The 21,868-nt window shown below is 42.8% G+C and overlaps 1 protein-coding gene across 5 annotated transcripts in view; it reads left to right on the forward strand.

Moving 5' to 3' along the window:
- Positions 1-21,868, forward strand: part of DENND1A (DENN domain containing 1A) — a 582,084-nt gene that overhangs the window by 19,704 nt on the left and 540,512 nt on the right. For all 5 annotated transcript variants that reach the window (XM_075835514.1, XM_075835510.1, XM_075835512.1 and 2 more), the window contains exon 2: positions 13,023-13,093. In XM_075835514.1, coding sequence (XP_075691629.1) covers positions 13,023-13,093 — 71 coding nt within the window. The remainder of the gene's footprint in view (positions 1-13,022; positions 13,094-21,868) is intronic.

The raw sequence follows: 21,868 nt of genomic DNA on the forward strand, positions 1-21,868 counted from the left end.
CTTCATGTGAAGCTGTGACTCCAGAACCGAGGGAGTGTCCTGAAATCGCACCAGATTGAGTTTTGTTTTATGTTAACTGGTTATTTTAATAGTCAGTTGTGCTAAATAAATCCACGGGTGTGGAGAAATGAAGGAAATTGCTCATCCGATTTAGAGTTTGAGGGAAAAAAAGGAACCGTCCTAATTCTGCATTTTTAAAATACCCCATTACAGAATTTTGAGCTAATAAAGATGATTTCCCCATTCAGGGACCTCATCTATTAGCCAGAGTGGAAATCTGCTATAAAGAAAGTCTCTCTTTCTGGAGGAACCATCATGTACATGCATTACATGGACAGCTCATTGATTACAATGGGCATGGTGTAATGCTTAATTTCCCCTGAGGAAATTGAAATTTGGTGCCTGGTTCACCCTGTGATCAACATATCGTCAGGGGACCCTTCTGACACACAAAGATCCAGCAAAATGAATATACTACTAAAAGAAAAGTCCAGCAGACACATGAAATCACACCTACCATCCCATAACCCAGAGGTCCCCAACATTTTGCACCTTGAGAGCCACATCGACCTGGAGTTATGGTTGCGAGCCACAGTCCAAACATGGAAAAAACGTGTCAGAAATCAGGAAAGTGGTACAAGTAGTATTGCATGTTGTGGTGCATAGAGAAGAAAAAGTATTGCCTTATAAATTGGCATGGTTCAGTGTTTAGGAAAGGTCTTCAACCTTTGTCAATTTAGAAATCCTATTGTAGTCAATTCATATTTTCATAACTCAGGGATCCTATCGCGAGCCACTCAACTGGAGGTCATGAGCCACATGTAGCTCCCAATCCACTGCTCTAACATATGCCATATTATAATAGTGTTCTTTTGCCCCTCCTCTCAATCAACCTATAAGGCTTCGTTCACATCTGCATCGGGACTCCGTTTCTGTTTGTCACCCTTGTGTAAGAGTTCCGTCGTTTTGACGGAATCAATACTGTAGTCGACTGTGATATTCAAAACGACGGAACCCTTAAACAACGGTGACAAACGGAAACCATTTGCACCGTATCCGTCACCATTGAAATCATTGGTGATGCAAACGGAAACCTATGGATTCTGAGTCCTGACGCAGAGGTGATATTGACATGTCCCATGATACCTTGCCCTTTACAAAGATAGTTATGGCTGTATTACATCTAGCAGAAGGTATAGTTTATATACAAATCGCTGGGCAGCTGCATATGCAGGTCTAAGGCCCATTTCACATTACGTTTTTACCCTAATTTTAATATGTACGCTGGGAAAAGCTCTGAAAGTATACGTTAAATGTAAGCTGTGACGAATGCCTGACCATAGCATCCGTCATCAAAAAACATTCATGGGATAAGTTCAAAGTATACGTCATGAACTCTCGGGACCTTTTCTTTTGGAACAAGTTTGGCATTGTACCAGGAAGACATGTGGCTGATAAAACACACAGTCATGTTATTTCCTTGAAGGGGTTATCCGGGATGTGAACATTTTTTATTAGGGGCTGGAAATGAAATAAATAAACCAGAAAAGTAATACTTACCTATCCTTGCCCCCGGCGATCCAGCGTTGATGCTCCACGACACTCCCAGTGGTTGTTTACATGCACATAGCATACATGTAACCGCTGCAGCTAATCAGAGGGCTCAGCGGGCATTTGGTGTATTTTTGGCATTATGCCAGAAATACAATTAGTCACCAGTGATCCCTCTGATCGGCTGCAGTGGTTACATGTCATGTGCATGTAAACAACAACTGGGAGTGCCGCCGGAGCGACACCACTGGATCGCTGGGTGCAAGGATATGTAATGATCGCTTTTTTTTGTTTTTTATTTTTCATTTCCAGCCCCTAATAAAAAAATAATAATTCACATCCCGTGTAACCCCTTTAATTCAATCAGGATTGGATGGTCGGAATTCCCATAGCAAGGGAATGCTGCTTTCATTGGACCTGAGAAATGCATTTGACTTTCTCAGTTGGGATTATCTCTGTGCAGGAACTTAATTTTCCCGTTGGGCATGTTGTATAGGGGTCTCGTGGCCAGAGTACACATCAGAGGTTATGAGTCAGGCACCATACATGTATTGAGAGGCACTAGGCAAGGTTTCCCATTATGGAGCATTTGGTTCATTCTTGCCATGGAGCCCCTGTCTGCTTTTAGCTTGATTACTTTATGCCTTTTGTACCCTACCCGTCTATGTCCGCCTATTCCACTATGAAGCAGATTCAAAGGGACCATCTCCGTTCTGTGTAGGTGTCGACGGGTGTTGTGTTGGGGTTACGACATTGTATGCTTTGCATCATCAGGTAGGCTAGGGAATGCCATTAATTATAAAATACGGTCCGCTAGATAGGCCTAGCTTTTACAGGTCCACTCGAATTCAGGTTCCTCAATGAATTGACCTATAAGCTACTGCATGCCCTAATTTCCACTGGACACTCTTACTTAGTCTGCTCTTAAAGGGAACCTGTCACCAGCATTTCACCTATTGAACTCTACTGACCCCTCGCTGGCCGCTGCTATCAAAAATTCATTGCCATTATCCCCTCTCCTAAACTCCTCCTCCGACTGTAAATAACGGTCTGCAAACACTTCACACCTTTTATCGTAATAATCCAGTGTCCCTTTGTGCGCACACACCAGAAGAGGACATCCATGCACAAGCGTATTATTTTGTGTGCTGGGGAAGGCGAGGAGCTGTCAATCAAAAGTAAGGAGGTGGGATTAGCGCAGAAAGACTTGAGGAATGAAGATATGACACTTTTCAAACGAAGATTTGACTCTTTTATGCTCATTTGCATACGGTGTGGGAACACTAAAAAACTGAATACTAAAGCTACAGAGCCGACTAAGAAGACAATTCTAGGTTATATAAAAATGATTTTTCACCCACTACCACCAGGTATTGCTGGTTTAATAGGTGAAATGCTGGTGACAGGTTCCCTTTAAGAAAAGGCCAACCATATTATGCCCCACCCTCTCCCATTCTCTATCACTATGGGATCGGCTGCGCTCTATGTACCAATTAGGGTCTACCCATCGTCTAGCGGTATTCAGCATTTCGGAACCGGGACTTCAATCAGTGTCTTATCTCCATTTAGATCTGCCTGGTGGCTCAATAAGGGTTCCTGAGAATTTATAATTTTATTGATAGACTCGGGGTTAAAACTCTCGAATATATAGATCTATTTTACCAAACTGCAACACGTGGTTGGAGGTAGAACCACTGGGCTCAGAATACCTTCTGGAGAAGTTTTCTCACACTTGAGTGATTTCCTCCTGCTGCATCTACTCTGACAAGGCAAACGCTGTCCATTCTCCCCATGTAAACAGCTTTGTCTCATGCCTAGAGAGCATCTGAGCTGTGCAGTATACATGTATATGGACTGATTTTCTGAAGTTGTGAGAACTCCAGCTTTTCACCTTCCACCTGCTCTGTCCGTCATCTCTTGATCTGCTTTTTGTATTTAGAGCACTGTATTTCATTGTAACAACAACTGTTCATTGACATTGCGCCCGAGCCCCAAGCTTGCAAAATCTGCTCTCCAAAAGCCAAATGGCGCTCCTTCCCTTTTAAACTCTGCAATGTGCCCAAACAGCTGTTTATGACCACATATAGGGTATTGCCTTGAAGGGTGTAGTTTCCAAAATGGAGTCACTTTTGAGGGGTCTTCACTGTACTGGTACCTCAGGGGCTCTGCCAAAGGAACATGGCGCCCAGTAACCAATCCAGCAAAATTTGCGCTCCAAAAGTTCTCCTTCCTTTCTTAGCTTTGGCGTGTGCCCAAACAGCAGTTTATAATCAAATCTGGGGTATTTCTTTACTCGGAAGAAATTGCGTAACAGATTATGAGGTGTTTTTTTCTCCTATTACCCCTTCTGAAATTTTTTAACTAAAACTACATGTTATTGAAAAAAACATAATTTTCTGTTTCAGGGTCCAATTTTGACAAAATCAATGTAACACCTGTGGGGTCAAAATGCTCACTACACCACTAGTTGAATTCTTTTAGGGGTGTAGATTCCAAAATTCCTTTTTGGAGGGTGTTTCGTATGTTTTTACATCTCAAGGCCTCTTCAAACCTATAATGGTGCCTGGAAAACATCCTAGTAAAAAAAGGCCCAAAAATCCACAAGGTACTTCTTAGTTTCGGAGGACTGTGTTTCAGTCAATTTGCACACTAGGGCCACATAAGGAATAACTGCGTAATCAGGGCAGAAAAAGCATTAGTTGCGTTTCTCTGATAACACTTGCTGTTTTACAGAAAAAAAATTGTTACAAATTTAATGTCTGCAAAAAAACAAAACAAAAAAAAGCTAATTTTTTTTCTATTTGACCCTTGCTTTAAAGAGGCTCTGTCACCAGATTTTGCAACCCCTATCTCCTATTGCAGCAGATCGGCGCTGCAATGTAGATAAGAGTAACTTTTTTTTTGGCCAAGTTATGACCATTTTTATATTTATGCAAATGAGGCTTTCTAAAGTACAACTGGGCGTGTATTATGTGCGTACATCTGGGCGTTTTTACTTATTTTACTAGCTGGGCGTTAGGAATGGGAGTGTATGATGCTGACGAATCAGCATCATCCACTTCTCTTCGTTAACACCCAGCTTCTGGCAGTGCACAGACACAGCGTGTTCTCGAGAGATCACGCTGTGACGTCACTCACTTCCTGCCCCAGGTCCTGCATCGTGTTGGCCACATCGGCACCAGAGGCTACAGTTGATTCTGCAGCAGCATCAGCGTTTGCAGTTAAGTAGCTACATCGACTTACCTGCAAACGCCGATGCTGCTGCAGAATCAAATGTAGCCTCTGGTGCCGATGTGTCCTCGCTCGTCCGACACGATGCAGGACCTGCGGCAGGAAGTGAGTGACGTCACAGCGTGATCTCTCGAGAACACGCTGTGTCTGTTCACTGCCAGAAGCTGGGTGTTAACGAAGAGAAGAGGATGATGCTGATTCGTCAGCATCATACACTCCCATTCACAACGCCCAGCTAGTAAAAGAAGTAAAAACGCCCCGATGTACGCACATAATACACGCCCAGTTGTACTTTTACTTTAAACACGCCCAGTTGTACTTTAGAAAGCCTCATTTGCATAAATATAAAAATGGTCATAACTTGGCCAAAAATGCTCATTTAAAAAAAAAACAAAACACGTTACTCTTATCTACATTGCAGCGCCGATCTGCTGCAATAGGTGATAGGGGTTGCAAAATCTGGTGACAGAGCCTCTTTAATTCCTGTAAAACACAAAGTGTTAACAAATTTCTTAAATGCTATTCGGAAAACTTTGAGGGGTGTGATCCCAGGCTTGTTTTAAAGCTGAGATATCATATATTTGCGACTCTCCCAGGGTGAGTGTTAACATTAATATTTCTCTATGTTATCACCCCTCCTTATCAATCAGATAGCATAATTGCTCTCGGATTGTCACGTATGTGGGTTCTTTTTTTTTTTTTTTTACTAGATTCTGGAGATGGGAAGTTGATCCACGGATTTATTCTGACTACAATGTTTGGAGTCGGGGAGGAATTTTTCTCTTAAAGAGTAACTGCACTTTAATCACACTTTTGAAATATCAAAAGTTTGGATTGGCGGGGGTCTGGATTCTGAGACCCCCACCGTCGCTGAAACAAAGGTGCAGAATCGGTCCGCTAAGTGCTTTGCACCTTCGGCTGTGATCGCCGTTCCTCGTCAGCCTGAAGACAGTTCACATAGACGTTTTATGTGAACCATCTTCAGGCTAAAGCGTAGGGCTGATCATAGCTCAACTGACTGCTTCTGCAGACAGTCCACACTCCGTCCAGACTGCAGCTGCTGCTGGAAGACATGCTCTCACTGCAGAGCCAGGGAAATTGCAGCTTGTACGGAGCATGTGTGAGATTTCAGCATCATGCAGAGGAGGAAGGAAACTGACAGGAGCTTCTCAGCTCTACAGTGAAGGAAATAAGTATTTGATCCCTTGCTGACTTTGTAAGTTTGCCCACTGTCAAAGATATGAACAGTCTAGAATTTTTAGGCTAGGTTAATTTTACCAGTGAGAGATAGATTATATAAAAAAAAAAACTGAAAATCACATTGTCAAAATGATATATATTTATTTGCATTGTGCACAGAGAAATAAGTATTTGATCCCTTTGGCAAACAAGAATTAATACTTGGTGGCAAAACCCTTGTTGGCAAGCACAGCAGTCAGACTTTTTTTGTAGTTGATGATGCGGTTTGCACACATGTTAGATGGAATTTTGGCCCACTCCTCTTTGCAGATCATCTGTAAATCATTAAGATTTCGAGGCTGTCGCTTGGCAACTCGGATCTTCAGCTCCCTCCATAAGTTTTCGATGGGATGAAGGTCTGGAGACTGGCTAGGCCACTCCATGACCTTAATGTGCTTCTTTTTGAGCCACTCCTTTGTTGCCTTGGCTGTATGTTTCGGTTCATTGTCGTGCTGGAAGACCCAGCCACAAGCCATTTTTAATGTCCTGGTGGAGGGAAGGAGGTTGTCACTCAGGATTTGACGGTACATGGCTCCATCCATTCTCCCATTGATGCGGTGAAGTAGTCCTGTGCCCTTAGCAGAGAAACACCCCCAAAACATAATGTTTCCACCTCCATGCTTGACAGTGGGGACGGTGTTCTTTGGGTCATAGGCAGCATTTCTCTTCCTCCAAACACGGCGGGTTGAGTTAATGCCAAAGAGCTCAATTTTAGTCTCATCTGACCACAGCACCTTCTCCCAATCACTCTCAGAATCATCCAGATGTTCATTTGCAAACTTCAGATGGGCCTGTACATGTGCCTTCTTGAGCAGGGGGACCTTGCGGGCACTGCAGGATTTTAATCCATTACGGCGTAATGTGTTACCAATGGTTTTCTTGGTGACTGTGGTCCCAGCTGCCTTGAGATCATTAACAAGTTCCCCCCGTGTAGTTTTCGGCTGAGCTCTCACTTTCCTCAGGATCAAGGATACCCCACGAGGTGAGATTTTGCATGGAGCCCCAGATCGATGTCGATTGACAGTCATTTTGTATGTCTTCCATTTTCTTACTATTGCACCAACAGTTGTCTCCTTCTCACCCAGCGTCTTACTTATGGATTTGTAGCCCATTCCAGCCTTGTGCAGGTCTATGATCTTGTCCCTGTCATCCTTAGAAAGCTCTTTGGTCTTGCCCATGTTGTAGAGGTTAGAGTCAGACTGATTAATTGAGTCTGTGGACAGGAGTCTTTTATACAGGTGACCATGTAAGACAGCTGTCTTTAATGCAGGCACCAAGTTGATTTGGAGCGTGTAACTGGTCTGGAGGAGGCTGAACTCTTAATGGTTGGTAGGGGATCAAATACTTATTTCTCTGTGCACAATGCAAATAAATATATAGAATTTTGACAATGTGATTTTCTTTTTTTTTTTAAATAATCTATCTCTCACTGGTAAAATTAACCTAGCCTAAAAATTCTAGACTGTTCATGTCTTTGACAGTGGGCAAACTTACAAAATCAGCAAGGGATCAAATACTTATTTCCTCCACTGTAGGTTTGGAGGAGAATGAGATTAGATCATGCATATACTCATTAATTCTCATAAAATACTTATTTTGATATCGGGCAGATTTTGAAGAAGTATTATACAACCATTCTTACATGGAATTTCAATGTAAGTACATTAGTCTTATCAGATCTAAGAGATTTATTTAAAGGGGTTATGCAGGGACCAAAAATGACTAGCAGTTTACTCACTGCAGTATGTGTGTACACTCGCTAATATGTATTCCGGTCCCCCGTTGTGCTGATTCTGAGATTTTCATAGGTTTTTATAGCACTGCCGGGGGACCGGAAGTCTAGTTAGACAGCCTTCTTTGATGACGATACGACTCTTCGTCACGTGACCGACCACGCTGTACCCCTTTTTACGCTGTTGTACTGCCCCTGCTTTTACATGGATTACAGTGGGGTTGGTCACATGACTAAGAGTCGTACCGTTGACCCCTGGATATGTGGACCCACTTGGCCGCTCCGCCGTAGAGGAGTGGCAGCTGGCCAATCAACATTCTATGCAAAAAGCTTAGTACGAGAGTACCTGTAAGAGTCCAGACAGACACGAGGTGTAGCAGACACTTTGGCACCTATGATTCGTGGCACAGATGATGCTTGGCGTGGCAGACGACACTGGACGTGGCAGATGACACAACACGACTCCAGCACAGTTACTGGATACAGGATACGGAAGCAGGGTACGGAAACACTGGGAACAGGATACAACTAAGGGACCATTTGCTATACGAACATGGGTAGACAACAACAATGCTCAGGCAAGGAGCGAAAGGGTAGAGCCCTTTTTATAGTACAGGGTGATCTGGGGATTGGTCAGGCAACATTCTACAGGTGTGCACACAGGCCCTTTAAGGCCGGGGATGAGTGTGCGCACACCTTAGGAAAGCCTGCAGAGCAGGATGGCTGCGTGTGCAGGCGTCTCCGGGGCAGGAGACGCCGGCAGGAGAGCAGAGGTCTGTGGTTGCGGCCGCTGGCAGGTGAGAGAAGTTTGCGGTCCGTGACCTTGGGCATTACAGTTTTTGTTTGTAAACTCTGATTGTATGTGAGTTTTTAAGGGTGCCCTGTATAAAGTGTTAGGCCCCATGCACACGACCGTAGAATTAGTCCGTAATTACAAACTTATTAATTTCTATGGCCGACGGCACCTTCCCGTATATTTACGGGAAGTTGTCCAGGCCGTAGAAACCTTCTGTAAAAAATAGGACCGGTCCTATTTTTTTTATATTACAGACCATGGTCCCATACTTTATAATGGGAGCACAGAGTGCAAATGCAGATAACTGTCCGCGGTCGGCCGTGCCCATAATCACGGACCGTAATTACGGGCACGGTCGTGTGCATGGTGCCTTATATGGCATTTTGACAATGTGTTAGGTGTCTACTTTTAGAAAGTATATAGGTATGGGTGGTTTAGTATGATACTTTATGTAGGTTTTATTTGTACATGGCAAAAGTGTGAAAATTGTCCTGGCTACCAAGTGCAAAATGTAAAAAAAAAAAGGGCAGCGAAAGGGTTAAAGCTTCCAGTGTCTTTATTTGTTTCAATTCTTAACATTCAGTGATGTGTGGGACTATAGCATATGCTGGTTTATGGTCCAAATCCAATTTGTTTACCCCACAGAAAGCGTACATTTGTTAAAAGGTTTTGTGAAATGTTGACGGGGCATTCCGATGACAATATAGATGACATATTGATAGGATATACCATCATTGTCTTAACAGGGGTCCAAACACTTGGTGAACCTGTGTCTTTTTTCAACCTGATCAACTATGTTACTATCTCTAAGTAACCTATTGGAAACCAACTTCAAGTTAGGAAAACAAGGAACTCATCTGATTGGTTGCTATAAGGTTAGGTTTACATAAAATAACTCTCAATTGCCAGAACACAGAGGCATTAAAGGGGTTGTCCCAAGATTGCATCTTATCCCCTAACCACAGAATAGATGATAGCATGCTGATTAGGGGGGGTCTGACTGATGGGACCCCCACCGATCACGAGAACGGGGGTTCCATTCCTCCGAATGAATAAAGCAGCAGGCCACGTGTTCACACTGCCGCTCCATTCACGGTCTATGGGACAGCCAGAGATAGCCGAGTACATCGCTCGGCTATCTCTAGCAGTGTCCTAGAGAATGAATGGAGCAGCAGGGCACAAGCGCGACCTACCGCTCCATTCATTTGGAGGAATGGGAACCCCATTTTTGTGATCGGTGGCCGCAAAAATAAGTTTGTGTGCATGGTGGCCTTAGGTTATCGTAAAATATTTATTTTTGTGCAGCATTCATACAGCAGTCAGCAACCCCCACCATGAGGAGAGAGCCATCGCCTTCAGGAATTAGTGTGTGTGATTTCATGGAGATGGCTGTTGGCTAAGTGCCATATTATTATAGGAAATTATATTGTACTTTTTCACTTCTAGCTTTTGCACTTAATGTAATACGTACCTGAAGTGCTTTGCAACCCAATCCCTGTTATGTCACATATCTATTTCTACATGCGGCCTGTTCACTTATTTATTTTTTACATAATTGTAGAGGGCAGCACAAAATGTTATTGGGATGCAAACGCTGGCTGTTTGTAAGCACTGTCAGCAGATGTGGGCTGTTTTATGACGGCCTATGTCTACAGTCCATTGAGAGAACACAGGCTGCTCTAAATGGCACCTGTTTTCTGCTGACTCTTCATAGTTGTCTTGACCTTCGACCTCTAGGCTCTTTTCACACCACTGCTGTACTCCATTCCATTGGGGTTCCAGTGTTTTTGACGGCAAGCATAGCGTAGTCTACAGCACTATTCTTGCCGTCAAAAATACCAGGAACCCATGATTGACACCTGTCAGACCCCATTACAAGTCCATGGGATTTTTCAGCAATTAATTTAGCTGTAGGGGTATGTTCACGTGTAGCCTAAACACTGCAGATTTTTCGTAACAGATTTAATTGCGGAAAATCGCAGCGCTTTACGGTAGCAGCAAAGTGAATGAGTTTTGAACAAATCTCATCCACACGCTACGTAAAAAAACAGTTGAAAAAACGTTTATAAATTCACCTGTGGTGCGTTTTTTTAACACCTTAACGACCCCCCACTGTCTTTTGATGGCAGGCGGTGCAGGTCCCCAGTCTATAGCAACGTCTTTTGGCGTCGCTGTAGAAGAGGCTGATGAGCGCTCCTGTGTGTCATAGTGCCACAGTATTATGTATTAGCATACAGGAGTATGCTAATCCAGTATAAGGGCCATTTCATACAGAGTTAATTGACACGTTTTTTGACGCGGTAACCACGTCGGAAAACGCACCAAAAAACGGCCAAAAATGCCTCCCATTGATTTCAATCTGAGGCGGAGGCGTTTTTTCCCGTAAGCAGAAAAACCGGCTCGCGGTGAAAAGAAGGGACATGCCCTGTCTTCGGGCGTTTACGCTTCTGACCTCCCAGCGTATTTTGCAGCGTTTTTTTGCCCGCGGCACTCAATTCCAAACTGAATTTTGAGGCAGATTTTCCTCCTGCAAAAAACTCTGTGTGAACCCAGCCTAAGTAAAAAATAAAGTTGTAAGTAAAGTTCTCACTTAGGCCTCATTCACACGACAGGGTTTCCCGGCCGGGTGTCGGCCGTTCATAAATCGGCCGGCACCCGGCTGCATTAGGAATAATAGACCCCTAATGGGGCTATTCACACGACCGATTTTTTGACGGCCGGGAAAACCGGCCGTCAAAAAATGGGACATGCTCTATTTTCGGCCGGGTACCCGGCCGCCCGGCTCCCATAGAGGTCTATGGGGCCGGGTAATACACGGGCATCACCGGAATGTGTCCCGAGTGATGGCCGGGTTTTCCGTGGCTTGCGCTCTATCTCCTCCTCCTCACAGCGCAGAGTGCATGTGAGGAGGAGGAGTTTATGCCATTCGGACTAATGGCTGTACGCTGTACACTGTGTGGCAGGGCCGGGGTGTACAGCAGGTGGAGGGAGCGCTGCGCTGGCTCCCTTCCCCTGCTTGTTTTAAAAGCGCCCTGGCCCGGTGACACCTTCCATGGCGCCGTTAGCAGCTGCTGCGGCTGCTACTACTGTAGCGACGCCACTATAGCAGAGCAGGGAGGTATCTCCTCGCTCTGCTATGTGCTAGCCCCACTTGAAGGAGCGGAATCCCCGTGTTTTCGGGGATTCCGCTCCTGGACAGAGCGCTTGATGTCTCTGTCCATATCTGGGCAGTGACATCAGGGGAAACTCCTGAAGCGGAATCCCCGAACACATGGGGATTCCCCTTCAGGAGTTGCCGCTGATGTCACTGTCCAGATCTGCCCGGCCTGGAACAAATGCAAAACTTTATGCAAACCGGCCGGGCAAAATGGCCGATTTTACCGGCCGACACTCGGACCCGGTCGTGTGAACCCAGCCTTAATGGGATTGAAAAATAAATAAATAAATAAAAAAAAATCCCAAAAAAGGTGTAATTATTTTGCCTAAAATATATTTTATTGCCCCTACATTACATAAAAACAAAACTACACATATTTGGTATCTACACGACCGTGATTACCTGAAGAATTAATTTAACAGGTTATTTAGTGTGAAATGTGAAAAGGATAAAAAAGAAACAAGAAAAACTATGCTGAGAATCGCTTTTTCCTATATTCACGGCGTAAAAATATTTTTTTTTCTACCGCCAAATTGCGAAAAAAATTAAATACTATTTCTCCTGCATAAAACAAGGCCTCATACAGCCACGTCTATGAAAACATAAAAAAGTTATAGCTTCTGAAATGCAGAGAGTCAAAAACAAAAAAATGTAGCTGGTCATTATGGCCTTTTCAGGCCCGGTCATTAAGGGGTTGAAGAGCATGTCAATTTATGCTGCAGAATCGTTGCTCTACTGTTTCGTGTTTTCCCCATTGAATTCTATAGGGAGGTAAAACCCACAACAATCAGAAAATGTTGCAATTTTGGCGGTGGAAAAGCGGCGATTCCGCTGCAAAATTCGCAACTCGAAAAAAAACTACTTTTCGTGCGTAAAATGAATAAAAGAAGTTTATACTTGCAGCCAGGCCATTGTCATAGCGACCCTTTCTACTGTTTTCCGTGCAGCCCCGTGTCCTGGGATGACGTGTCATCCCATGTGACTACGGCAGCAGTCACATGGGATGAAATGTCATTCCAGAAGGCCGGCCAGGACCAGAGAGCAGAAGAAAGCGTTGCTATGGTAAGTATAAACTTTTTCCGCAGCCTGATCAACTGCCCCACAATTTGGTGCGGTTTTTCGGGCGGAATTCCCCGCGGGTTCCAGGACGGATACGCTGTGTACTTTTCAGCCGCGTCTCCACCCTGTGTGAACATGGCCTAAGGGTGAGCTATTAGCATATAGGCCAACACAATATTACTCTGCTTGGTTTGGATTTGATAAAAAAACATGTCTCTTGCATCTGTCAAATTAAAATCACATTCATTATCTTTCAGGCAAAACCCAGAGAACACATTTGAAGTTTATGCGGAAGTGAGTCGTTCCGGAGAAAATGCATCTAAACAAGGTATTTGCCTCTTTTTTCTATAACCTTGTGGGTTTTTTTGTTGTTTTTTTATTCCTCGGATGCTGACATGAATATTTGGTTAAAATGTTATTGTAATTGAAATTGGTGGAAAATCACCAGAGTGTGGGAAGACGTTGGACTTGTTTGCCCTCTGTGGAGAACGTTTCATGGAGCTTGAAGTTACTATTATTGCACATGTCCCAGAAGAATAGAAGTGATGTAACCCTTAGACGACCACATTCTTCCATCGCTTGCACAGCCACTTTGTGAACTCGTGAAGGTAAAACTAAACATAAGTTAGTTACTGCAAACTGGCTCCATCCAAGACAAGGCTGCGGTTTTCTGTAGGCAGGTAAGGTCTGAGCATCCCGTGTTTTAGATCTTGAAGTGTGGAGGCTCTTGAGAGACACAATTAATGATGTTATGCAGACTGGATGTGGTCCTCTGGGTATAATGGAGTACCGTGGGGAGAATTGGCCAGGAGAAGCCTCCCTGCTCTGCTAAGCAGCTGTAATAGACAAAGTGCCCTCAGGTACTACAGCTTCACCCTTCTTCCACACTTCTGAACAGTGCTATTATCCCTCTGAAAGATCCCGTGGCTGTTGCATGTTGAGCTTTTCAACAATGCCGTTACATTTAATCTTGCACACTCCTCCTTCTAAAATATACAGTGTTCATCTGGCATTATTAGAAAACGTACAATTTTTTTTTATGCATGTATTTTTGCTTTTGCGGAAGCATATCTGTGAATAACCATCCCTACACTCAGATCACTTCTCCATCCCTCTAAGATGATTCCATCCGACCCGGTTTCTCTTCCAGACATTTTAACTCTTATTTTCTGACAGATAATGTTCTAGTCATCTATCTTCTTAAAGGAGTTGTCTGCTTTGGACAATCCCTACTTGTTAGAACTGTTCTTGACAATAAGCTGATCACAAAGTGTCCCTCTCCTGGGACCCCCAGCAATGAGCTGTAATTGTGGAGAACCTGGCAGTGAGTGTTCAGTTTCCCTGCAGCGCCACCACAGTGGACATTAAGCATTACACCATTCTCATTCAGATAAATTAGTTGTCTGGAGCGAGAGACACCCTTTGTAAACACTCTTGCCAAGAGATGATGATGAGATGAGAATGGCAAACGATTTTACACTAGAGAACTACTCTGGGATTAACAGCGATCAAACATTTCTGTGTATAGGTGATAAATGTGTTTGGTGAGAAAACCCCTTTGGGGTTCCACACGTAACGGCATTGCTGTGTATTTTACATCCGGAATTGCGGACGGAAAATACGCAGCGGAATACAGTAGCAGCAAAGTGGGTGAGATTTAAGAAATCTCATCCACACGCTGCGTAAAATTTCCGTCCCGAAATTCTCCTGCGGAGCGTATTTTTCATTTCGCAGCTTGTCAATTCCTCCTGCGGAAAGTGGACTGAATTGCTGCGCTTTTCAGAGGAGATATCGCCATCCAACAGATTTGAAAAAAAAAAAAACGCTGCAAAATCGGCACCATTTTCTTCAGTAAAAACGCAGGAAAAGGTGCGGTTTTTCCGCAGCGTAATGTCTGCTCGTTTTAGCGGAAATGCTGCAGAAATTTTCTGCAGCAACTACGTTAGGTGTGGACAAGCCCTTTAACTTTAGACTTCTTTGCTTCCCTAGGTAATATAGAGGGAGGCGGTAGCCTGAAACCCCCGTCAGAAACTGTGCTGACACCTAATATGTACAGTCTCCTCTGTGGAGCATATTGGAGGGGATCTGTAGTCCAAGGGGCTAGATTTCTGCTTTAATGTATCCATAAATTAAAGGATATGTGGGAAGATTTATGTATACTGCTGAAAAAGGCGGCATTGCCCTTAACAGGTAGTCCTATGGCTTCTATTATTTTCTACCCGTTTTAGTAAAACGATGAGGAGTTGTGTGTAGTATATATTTATTTATTTATTTATAAATGCCATGTAACTACTGGTGGCCAGTTTTATTGTCTTATTATTCCCTGAGTGGTTTCACCTTACTGTCCTAGGGAGTGGCGGTGAAATAATTGGTGTTTAGTATCATAGACCGGGACAGATGAGTACTTGATGGTATCGGAGCAGACCCCCACCCCACGATGATACTTTCTATTGATTAAATAGGATGGACAAGACAAATGGAAATTGATGGAACTACTGCATTAAGGCCAAAGTCATACTGGCCACGAAGGAGCTATTACAAGCCCTCCATTCATGTAGTGTTGAGGATTAGTAAGGGAAATGCAGCTTATGTGTCAAGACAAAGCTTGTAAAAGGTTCTTTCACAAACTCTACCACACGTTTTCTCCCTTCCCTCCAAAACATCCTGCTTTGTTAAAAATAAGAGATGAATCTCTTCCACAGAAATCTATTAACTCCCGAGCAGCTCATCATTGTTAGAGGGCAAAGGATCCTATTAGCATCTGAAAGACTCGCGCTTCCCATAATTTTGTTCCTACCGGAGTCTGGGAGCCGTTGAAGTACTTCCGTCTTTACTCTAGTAGTTGGTTTGTGTGCGCGGCTTTCTGAAGCCTGTGAAGATCGCAATCGTTGGCCGCAGCTTAATTCTTTTGTATGGCTTTTTCACAATTTTTACATTTAGCAGGGAAGTTTTATCACATAAGTTTCTGTCTTCTTAAAAGTTGGTGTTCTTCCATAGCCAACAATTTGTTTTGATTGTATTATTTTTTTTTAAAGTTATTTATATGGCATCCGCCTATTCTGCAGTCCTAGACATAGATTGTAATCATTTATATACAAGGCTAGCTGCTCTTATGCAACCAAATGCGTTACTCCAATACATCGAATGCAACAAATGAAGCAACTTTGCAAATAGTCTTGATTTAAAAATATTCTACCGTTTTGTGTCTACAGCTCCAATGCAGACCTATGTATCTCCATAGACTACACACAAACCCTTTGTAGTCTGATTCTGCAGGTTATTGTTACTCCCTCTCCTACTGTTTGTAGGTTGGCAAGAAGAGGGGACAGGTGAGAGGGAGTAACACATACTTTTGGGATAAGGCTATACACAGGGTTTATTTGTGGTGTGTAACCTTAGACGCACATAGAACTGCATAGGGGCTGTATACACAAAAGTTATTTTTAAATTGAATATATAAAAAGATGCTTCAGTTTTTATTTTAGAAGCATTGGAACAATAAAATATAACATTTTTGTAAGAGTGCACATGTTTTGTAATCCCTATTTCCAGTATAGTCTAAAAATCCATGCAATCATTGGGAGAACGTTCAAGCTCCATGCAGAAGCCATGGTCAGATCGACACTTAAAGGGGGAATTTATCAACCTTTCTACTTATGTTTTCTGGTGTAAGAAGTTGCAAATTGTATTGCATATTGCAACTTTTGGTCTTTTTATTGCACCCTCGACACTTTTGGCGAAAGGGGGATGTGGGGAGGCAGAGCGGTAAAAAAATGTATTATAAATTACACCAGAAAACTGGCGTAAATTCCTGCGGAGATCTACGCTAGATCCTAGCTAGTGTGGATTTCACTCTGTGGGGTGCAGCAAGGTAGAGGCCCATGCCTCCCTCTCCCGATCAGACTACCCCTCACCCACTCTTTGGACAATTAAATAAATACTAATTAAAAAGAAAAAGATTCTCACCTCACTGTTCCTCTTCTCCCCTCAAGGACCCGTTAGGGTACCTTAGCGTGCGGCAGCTGATACAACATACTGACAATGTCAAATCACATTTCTGATAATAAAAGTGAAAAACTGACAGGCAAGTTAAAGTGTATGTTCACAAATGCCAGAAGTCTAGCAAGTAAAATGGGGGAGCTGGAGGCCTTGATACTGGAAGAAAATATAGATATAGTTGGTGTTGCTGAAACATGGCTGGACTCTTCACATGACTGGGCTGTAAATCTACAGGGTTTTACACTTTTTCGTAAAGACAGGACAAATAGGAAAGGTGGTGGTGTATGTCTGTATGTGAGAAGTGATATGAAGGCGAGTGTGAAAGAGACAATAGTGGGTGAAGACTGTGAGGAGGTTGAAACCTTGTGGGTGGAACTAGAAAGGGAGGTAAACACTGAAAAAATTACTTTTGGTGTAATCTATAGACCCCCCAATATAACTGAGGAGATGGAAGTTCAGCTATATAAACAGATGGAGCGGGCTGCACAGGCGGGTACTGTAGTGATAATGGGAGATTTTAATTTCCGGGATATTAATTGGTGTCATGGTTCGGCTTCAACTGCAAAGGGGAGACATTTCCTCAACCTGATGCAGGAAAATTTTATGGGCCAGTTTGTGGAAGACCCGACTAGAGGTGAAGCTCTGTTGGATCTGGTCATTTCTAATAATGCAGATCTTGTTGGGAATGTCAATGTTCGTGAAAACCTCGGTAACAGTGATCACAATATAGTTACATTTTACCTATACTGTAAAAAACAAACGCAGGCTGGGAGGGCAAAAACATTTAATTTTAAGAAAGCCAATTTCCCCAGGATGAGGGCTGCAATTCAGAATATGGACTGGGAAGAACTAATGTCAAATAATGGAACAAATGATAAATGGGAGATTTTCAAATCTACTTTGAGTTATTATAGTGCAAAATTTATTCCTACAGGTAACAAGTATAAACGACTCAAATTAAACCCCACATGGCTTACACCTTCTGTGAAAGGGGCAATACATGACAAAAAAAGGGCATTTAAAAAATACAAATCTGAGGGTACAGCTGTAGCCTTTGTAAAATATAAAGAGCTTAATAAAATCTGTAAAAATGTAATAAAATTAGCAAAAATACAAAATGAAAGGCAGGTGGCCAAGGATAGTAAAACAAATCCTAAAAAATTCTTCAAGCATATAAATGCAAAAAAGCCAAGGTCTGAACATGTAGGACCCCTAGATAATGGTAATGGGGAGTTGATCACAGGGGATCAAGAGAAGGCAGAGTTACTAAATGGGTTCTTTAGCTCTGTATATACAACTGAAGAAAGAGCAGCTGATTTAGCCGGTGCCAGTGCTGTTAATATATCAGTTGATATACTGAATTGGATGAATGTAGAGATGGTCCAAGCTAAATTAAATAAAATAAATGTGCACAAGGCCCCGGGGCCAGATGGGTTACACCCTAGAATTCTTAAAGAGCTTAGTTCAGTTATTTCTGTCCCCCTTTTCATAATATTCAGAGAATCTCTAGTGACTGGTATAGTGCCAAGGGACTGGCGCAGGGCAAATGTGGTGCCTATTTTCAAAAAGGGCTCTAGGTCTTCCCCGGGTAATTATAGACCAGTAAGCTTAACATCCATTGTGGGGAAAATGTTTGAGGGGCTATTGAGGGACTATATACAGGATTATGTGACAATAAATAGCATTATAAGTGACAGCCAGCACGGTTTTACTAAGGACAGAAGTTGTCAAACTAACCTAATCTGTTTTTATGAAGAGGTGAGCAGAAGTTTAGACAGAGGGGCCGCTGTGGATATAGTGTTTTTGGACTTTGCAAAGGCATTTGACACTGTCCCCCATAGACGCCTAATGGGTAAATTAAGGACTATAGGTTTAGAAAATATAGTTTGTAATTGGATTGAGAATTGGCTCAAGGACCGTATCCAGAGAGTTGTGGTCAATGATTCCTTCTCTGAATGGTCACCGGTTATAAGTGGTGTACCCCAGGGTTCAGTGCTGGGACCACTATTATTCAACTTATTTATTAATGATATAGAGGATGGGATTAATAGCACTATTTCTATTTTTGCAGATGACACCAAGCTATGTAATATAGTTCAGACTATGGAAGATGTTTGTGAATTGCAGGCAGATTTAAACAAACTAAGTGTTTGGGCGTCCACTTGGCAAATGAAGTTTAATGTAGATAAATGTAAAGTTGTGCATCTGGGTACCAACAACCTGCATGCATCATATGTCCTAGGGGGCGCTACACTGGCGGATTCACTTGTTGAGAAGGATCTGGGTGTTCTTGTAAATCATAAACTCAATAACAGCATGCAGTGTCAATCAGCTGCTTCAAAGGCCAGCAAGATATTGTCGTGTATTAAAAGAGGCATGGACTCGCGGGACAGAGATGTAATATTGCCACTTTACAAAGCATTAGTGAGGCCTCATCTAGAATATGCAGTTCAGTTCTGGGCTCCAGTTCATAGAAAGGATGCCCTGGAGTTGGAAAAAATACAAAGAAGAGCAACGAAGCTAATAAGGGGCATGGAGAATTTAAGTTATGAGGAAAGATTGAAAGAATTAAACCTATTTAGCCTTGAAAAAAGACGACTAAGGGGGGACATGATTAACTTATATAAATATATTAATGGCACATACAAAAAATATGGTGATATCCTGTTCCTTGTAAAACCCCCTCAAAAAACAAGGGGGCACTCCCTCCGTCTGGAGAAAAAAAGGTTCAAGCTGCAGAGGCGACAAGGCTTCTTTACAGTAAGAACGGTGAATTTATGGAATAGCCTACCGCAGGAGCTGGTCACAGCAGGGACAGTAGATGGCTTTAAAAAAGGGTTAGATAATTTCCTAGAACAAAAAAATATTAGCTCCTATGTGTAGACATTTTTCCTTCCCTTTTCCCTTCCCTTGGTTGGACTTGATGGACATGTGTCTTTTTTCAGCCGTACTAACTATGTAACTATGTAACTATGTAACTATGTAACTATGTAACTATGTAACTATGTAACAATGGGCAGTGTCAGGATGTTATAGGTGACGTAGCACTGATGATGATGAGTGCCGAGTCCCATGGAAAACTGACCCTGCTTGGTATCAGGACCTTGTATGAGCCGCCGGGGTGGGGATGGATGACGCACGTTCATGTCTTTGCGCCAGAATTGTGTTGCACAGCCGTGGTCGTTCCGCACAACCAGTACATATTAATAGGGGTGCACCTCTTAATAAATCTATCCCATCTTACTCCAGTGGAGTAGATGGCTAAGACTGGCATTTGAAATGCCAGTCTTCGTAAATCTGCCCCAAAGTATCCTTCTAATTGTGTTCTCCTGCCCGAACTGACATAGGCCATGTCACAGTCACAGGTTATGTGCACCCACTAGGCCGCTCCGCCGAAGCGGAGAGGCAGCTGGCCTAGTCACAGTATATACAAGAGTCTACGGCAGTTCATAATACACGGGTGCCTGAACTAGTCCAGACAGTGGCCAAGGCTTCAGCACGGATGGAGATGGGTGCAGCAGGTTGCGCCAGACGTGGCGGATAATACTAGACGTGGCAGACGACGCTGGACATGGTCCAGTTTTTTGAGTTTGATGGTCTCTGTTTTAATTTTTTTGTTTTTATATTTTGGATAAGTGTTATTTTGAAACAAAAAAATGCAGAGCGTATGCAAATATGAAGCAGTTATACTGACATTTCTCTGGAAATGTACATGTATGAATGAACTTCCTGAAACTTTGCATTCGTACATGTTGCTCAGAATAAGGATCTGCCCTAGATGAATCATTGGGAGTTACTAACTTTTCTTTTGAAATATTTCTTAATAGAAAATTGTATGAAAATCTCAACCACATATTTATCAGATGAGCTACTGAGACCAAACATAATATGAACCAGTTCTTTTTGTCAACATGTTGTATAGGGGTTAATGCACACGATGCGTATTACATGCGGTCTTGCCGCGCGTATTTGCGTGTGGCAAAACCGCATCGTAATACAGTACCAGCATAGACCATGAGATTCCAGGTAATCTCCTGTCCACGCTGCGGTATCTTTCGGGACGTGAATTGACTTGCGGTGTGTATTTTCAAAACCGCAGCATGCCACTTTATCTCGTGATTCCGCTTGCGAATTCTATCCCTGTAGTTCTACAGAAATAGGCAGCACAACCTGCAGCATGAGAACGCAGTTAATTATGCAGCAAAACGTAAAAACCGCATCAAAAAATGCAGGTGCGTTTTTTTCCTTCTAATTTCTTGCGGTTTTGCTGCGTATTCTATGCAGAAAAATACGCAATGTGTGCATGTAGCCGAAAGCTTTTTACTCTATACATAATTACCAGAGTAGGCATATAGCTGCACTATTGGGGTCTCTGTGCTGGAATGAATTACAGTGCCTTGCAAAAGCATTTACCCCCTTGGTGGTTTTCCTGTTTTGTTGCATTACAACCTGGAAATAAATTTTGATTTTAAATTTGATTTTATTTAATGGACCTGACAAAATAGTCCAAATTGTTACAGTGGAATCAAAAATGTAAACAATAAAAAACCTGAAATGTTGAGAGTGCATATGTATTCACCTCCTTTGCTATTAAACCCCTATATAAGATCTGGTCAAACAAATCCACTTCATAAGTCACATAACTAGTTGAATAAAGTTCCCTTGTGTGCAATCAAAGTGTCATATGATGTCCGTATAGATACACCTGTCCTGAATGGTCCGAGTCTGCCACACCACTAAGCAACATGAAGACCAAGGAGATCTCCAAACAGATCAGAGACAATGTGGTAGAGAAGTATAGATCAGGGTTGGACAGAGATGGAAGTATCTGTCCATAGGACACACTCTACAGAGCGGGGCTTCATAGAAGAGCGATCAGAAAAAAGCTTTACTATAAGAAAACACATTTTGGGTTTGCCAAACAGCATGTGGCAGACTCCCCAAACACATGGAAGAAGGTTCTCTAGTCTGATCGGACTAAAATGTAACTTTTTGGCCATCATGGGAAACGCTATGTGGGTAGTGTTCGCACGATCTTGAATTTGTAAATACATTTAAAAAACCGCTTTGTGTGGCGCAGAACCAACACTTCCCATTACCCCAA

The sequence above is a fragment of the Rhinoderma darwinii genome, chromosome 8 (genome assembly GCF_050947455.1).
Source record: "Rhinoderma darwinii isolate aRhiDar2 chromosome 8, aRhiDar2.hap1, whole genome shotgun sequence".
NCBI classification, from domain to species: Eukaryota; Metazoa; Chordata; class Amphibia; order Anura; family Rhinodermatidae; genus Rhinoderma; species Rhinoderma darwinii.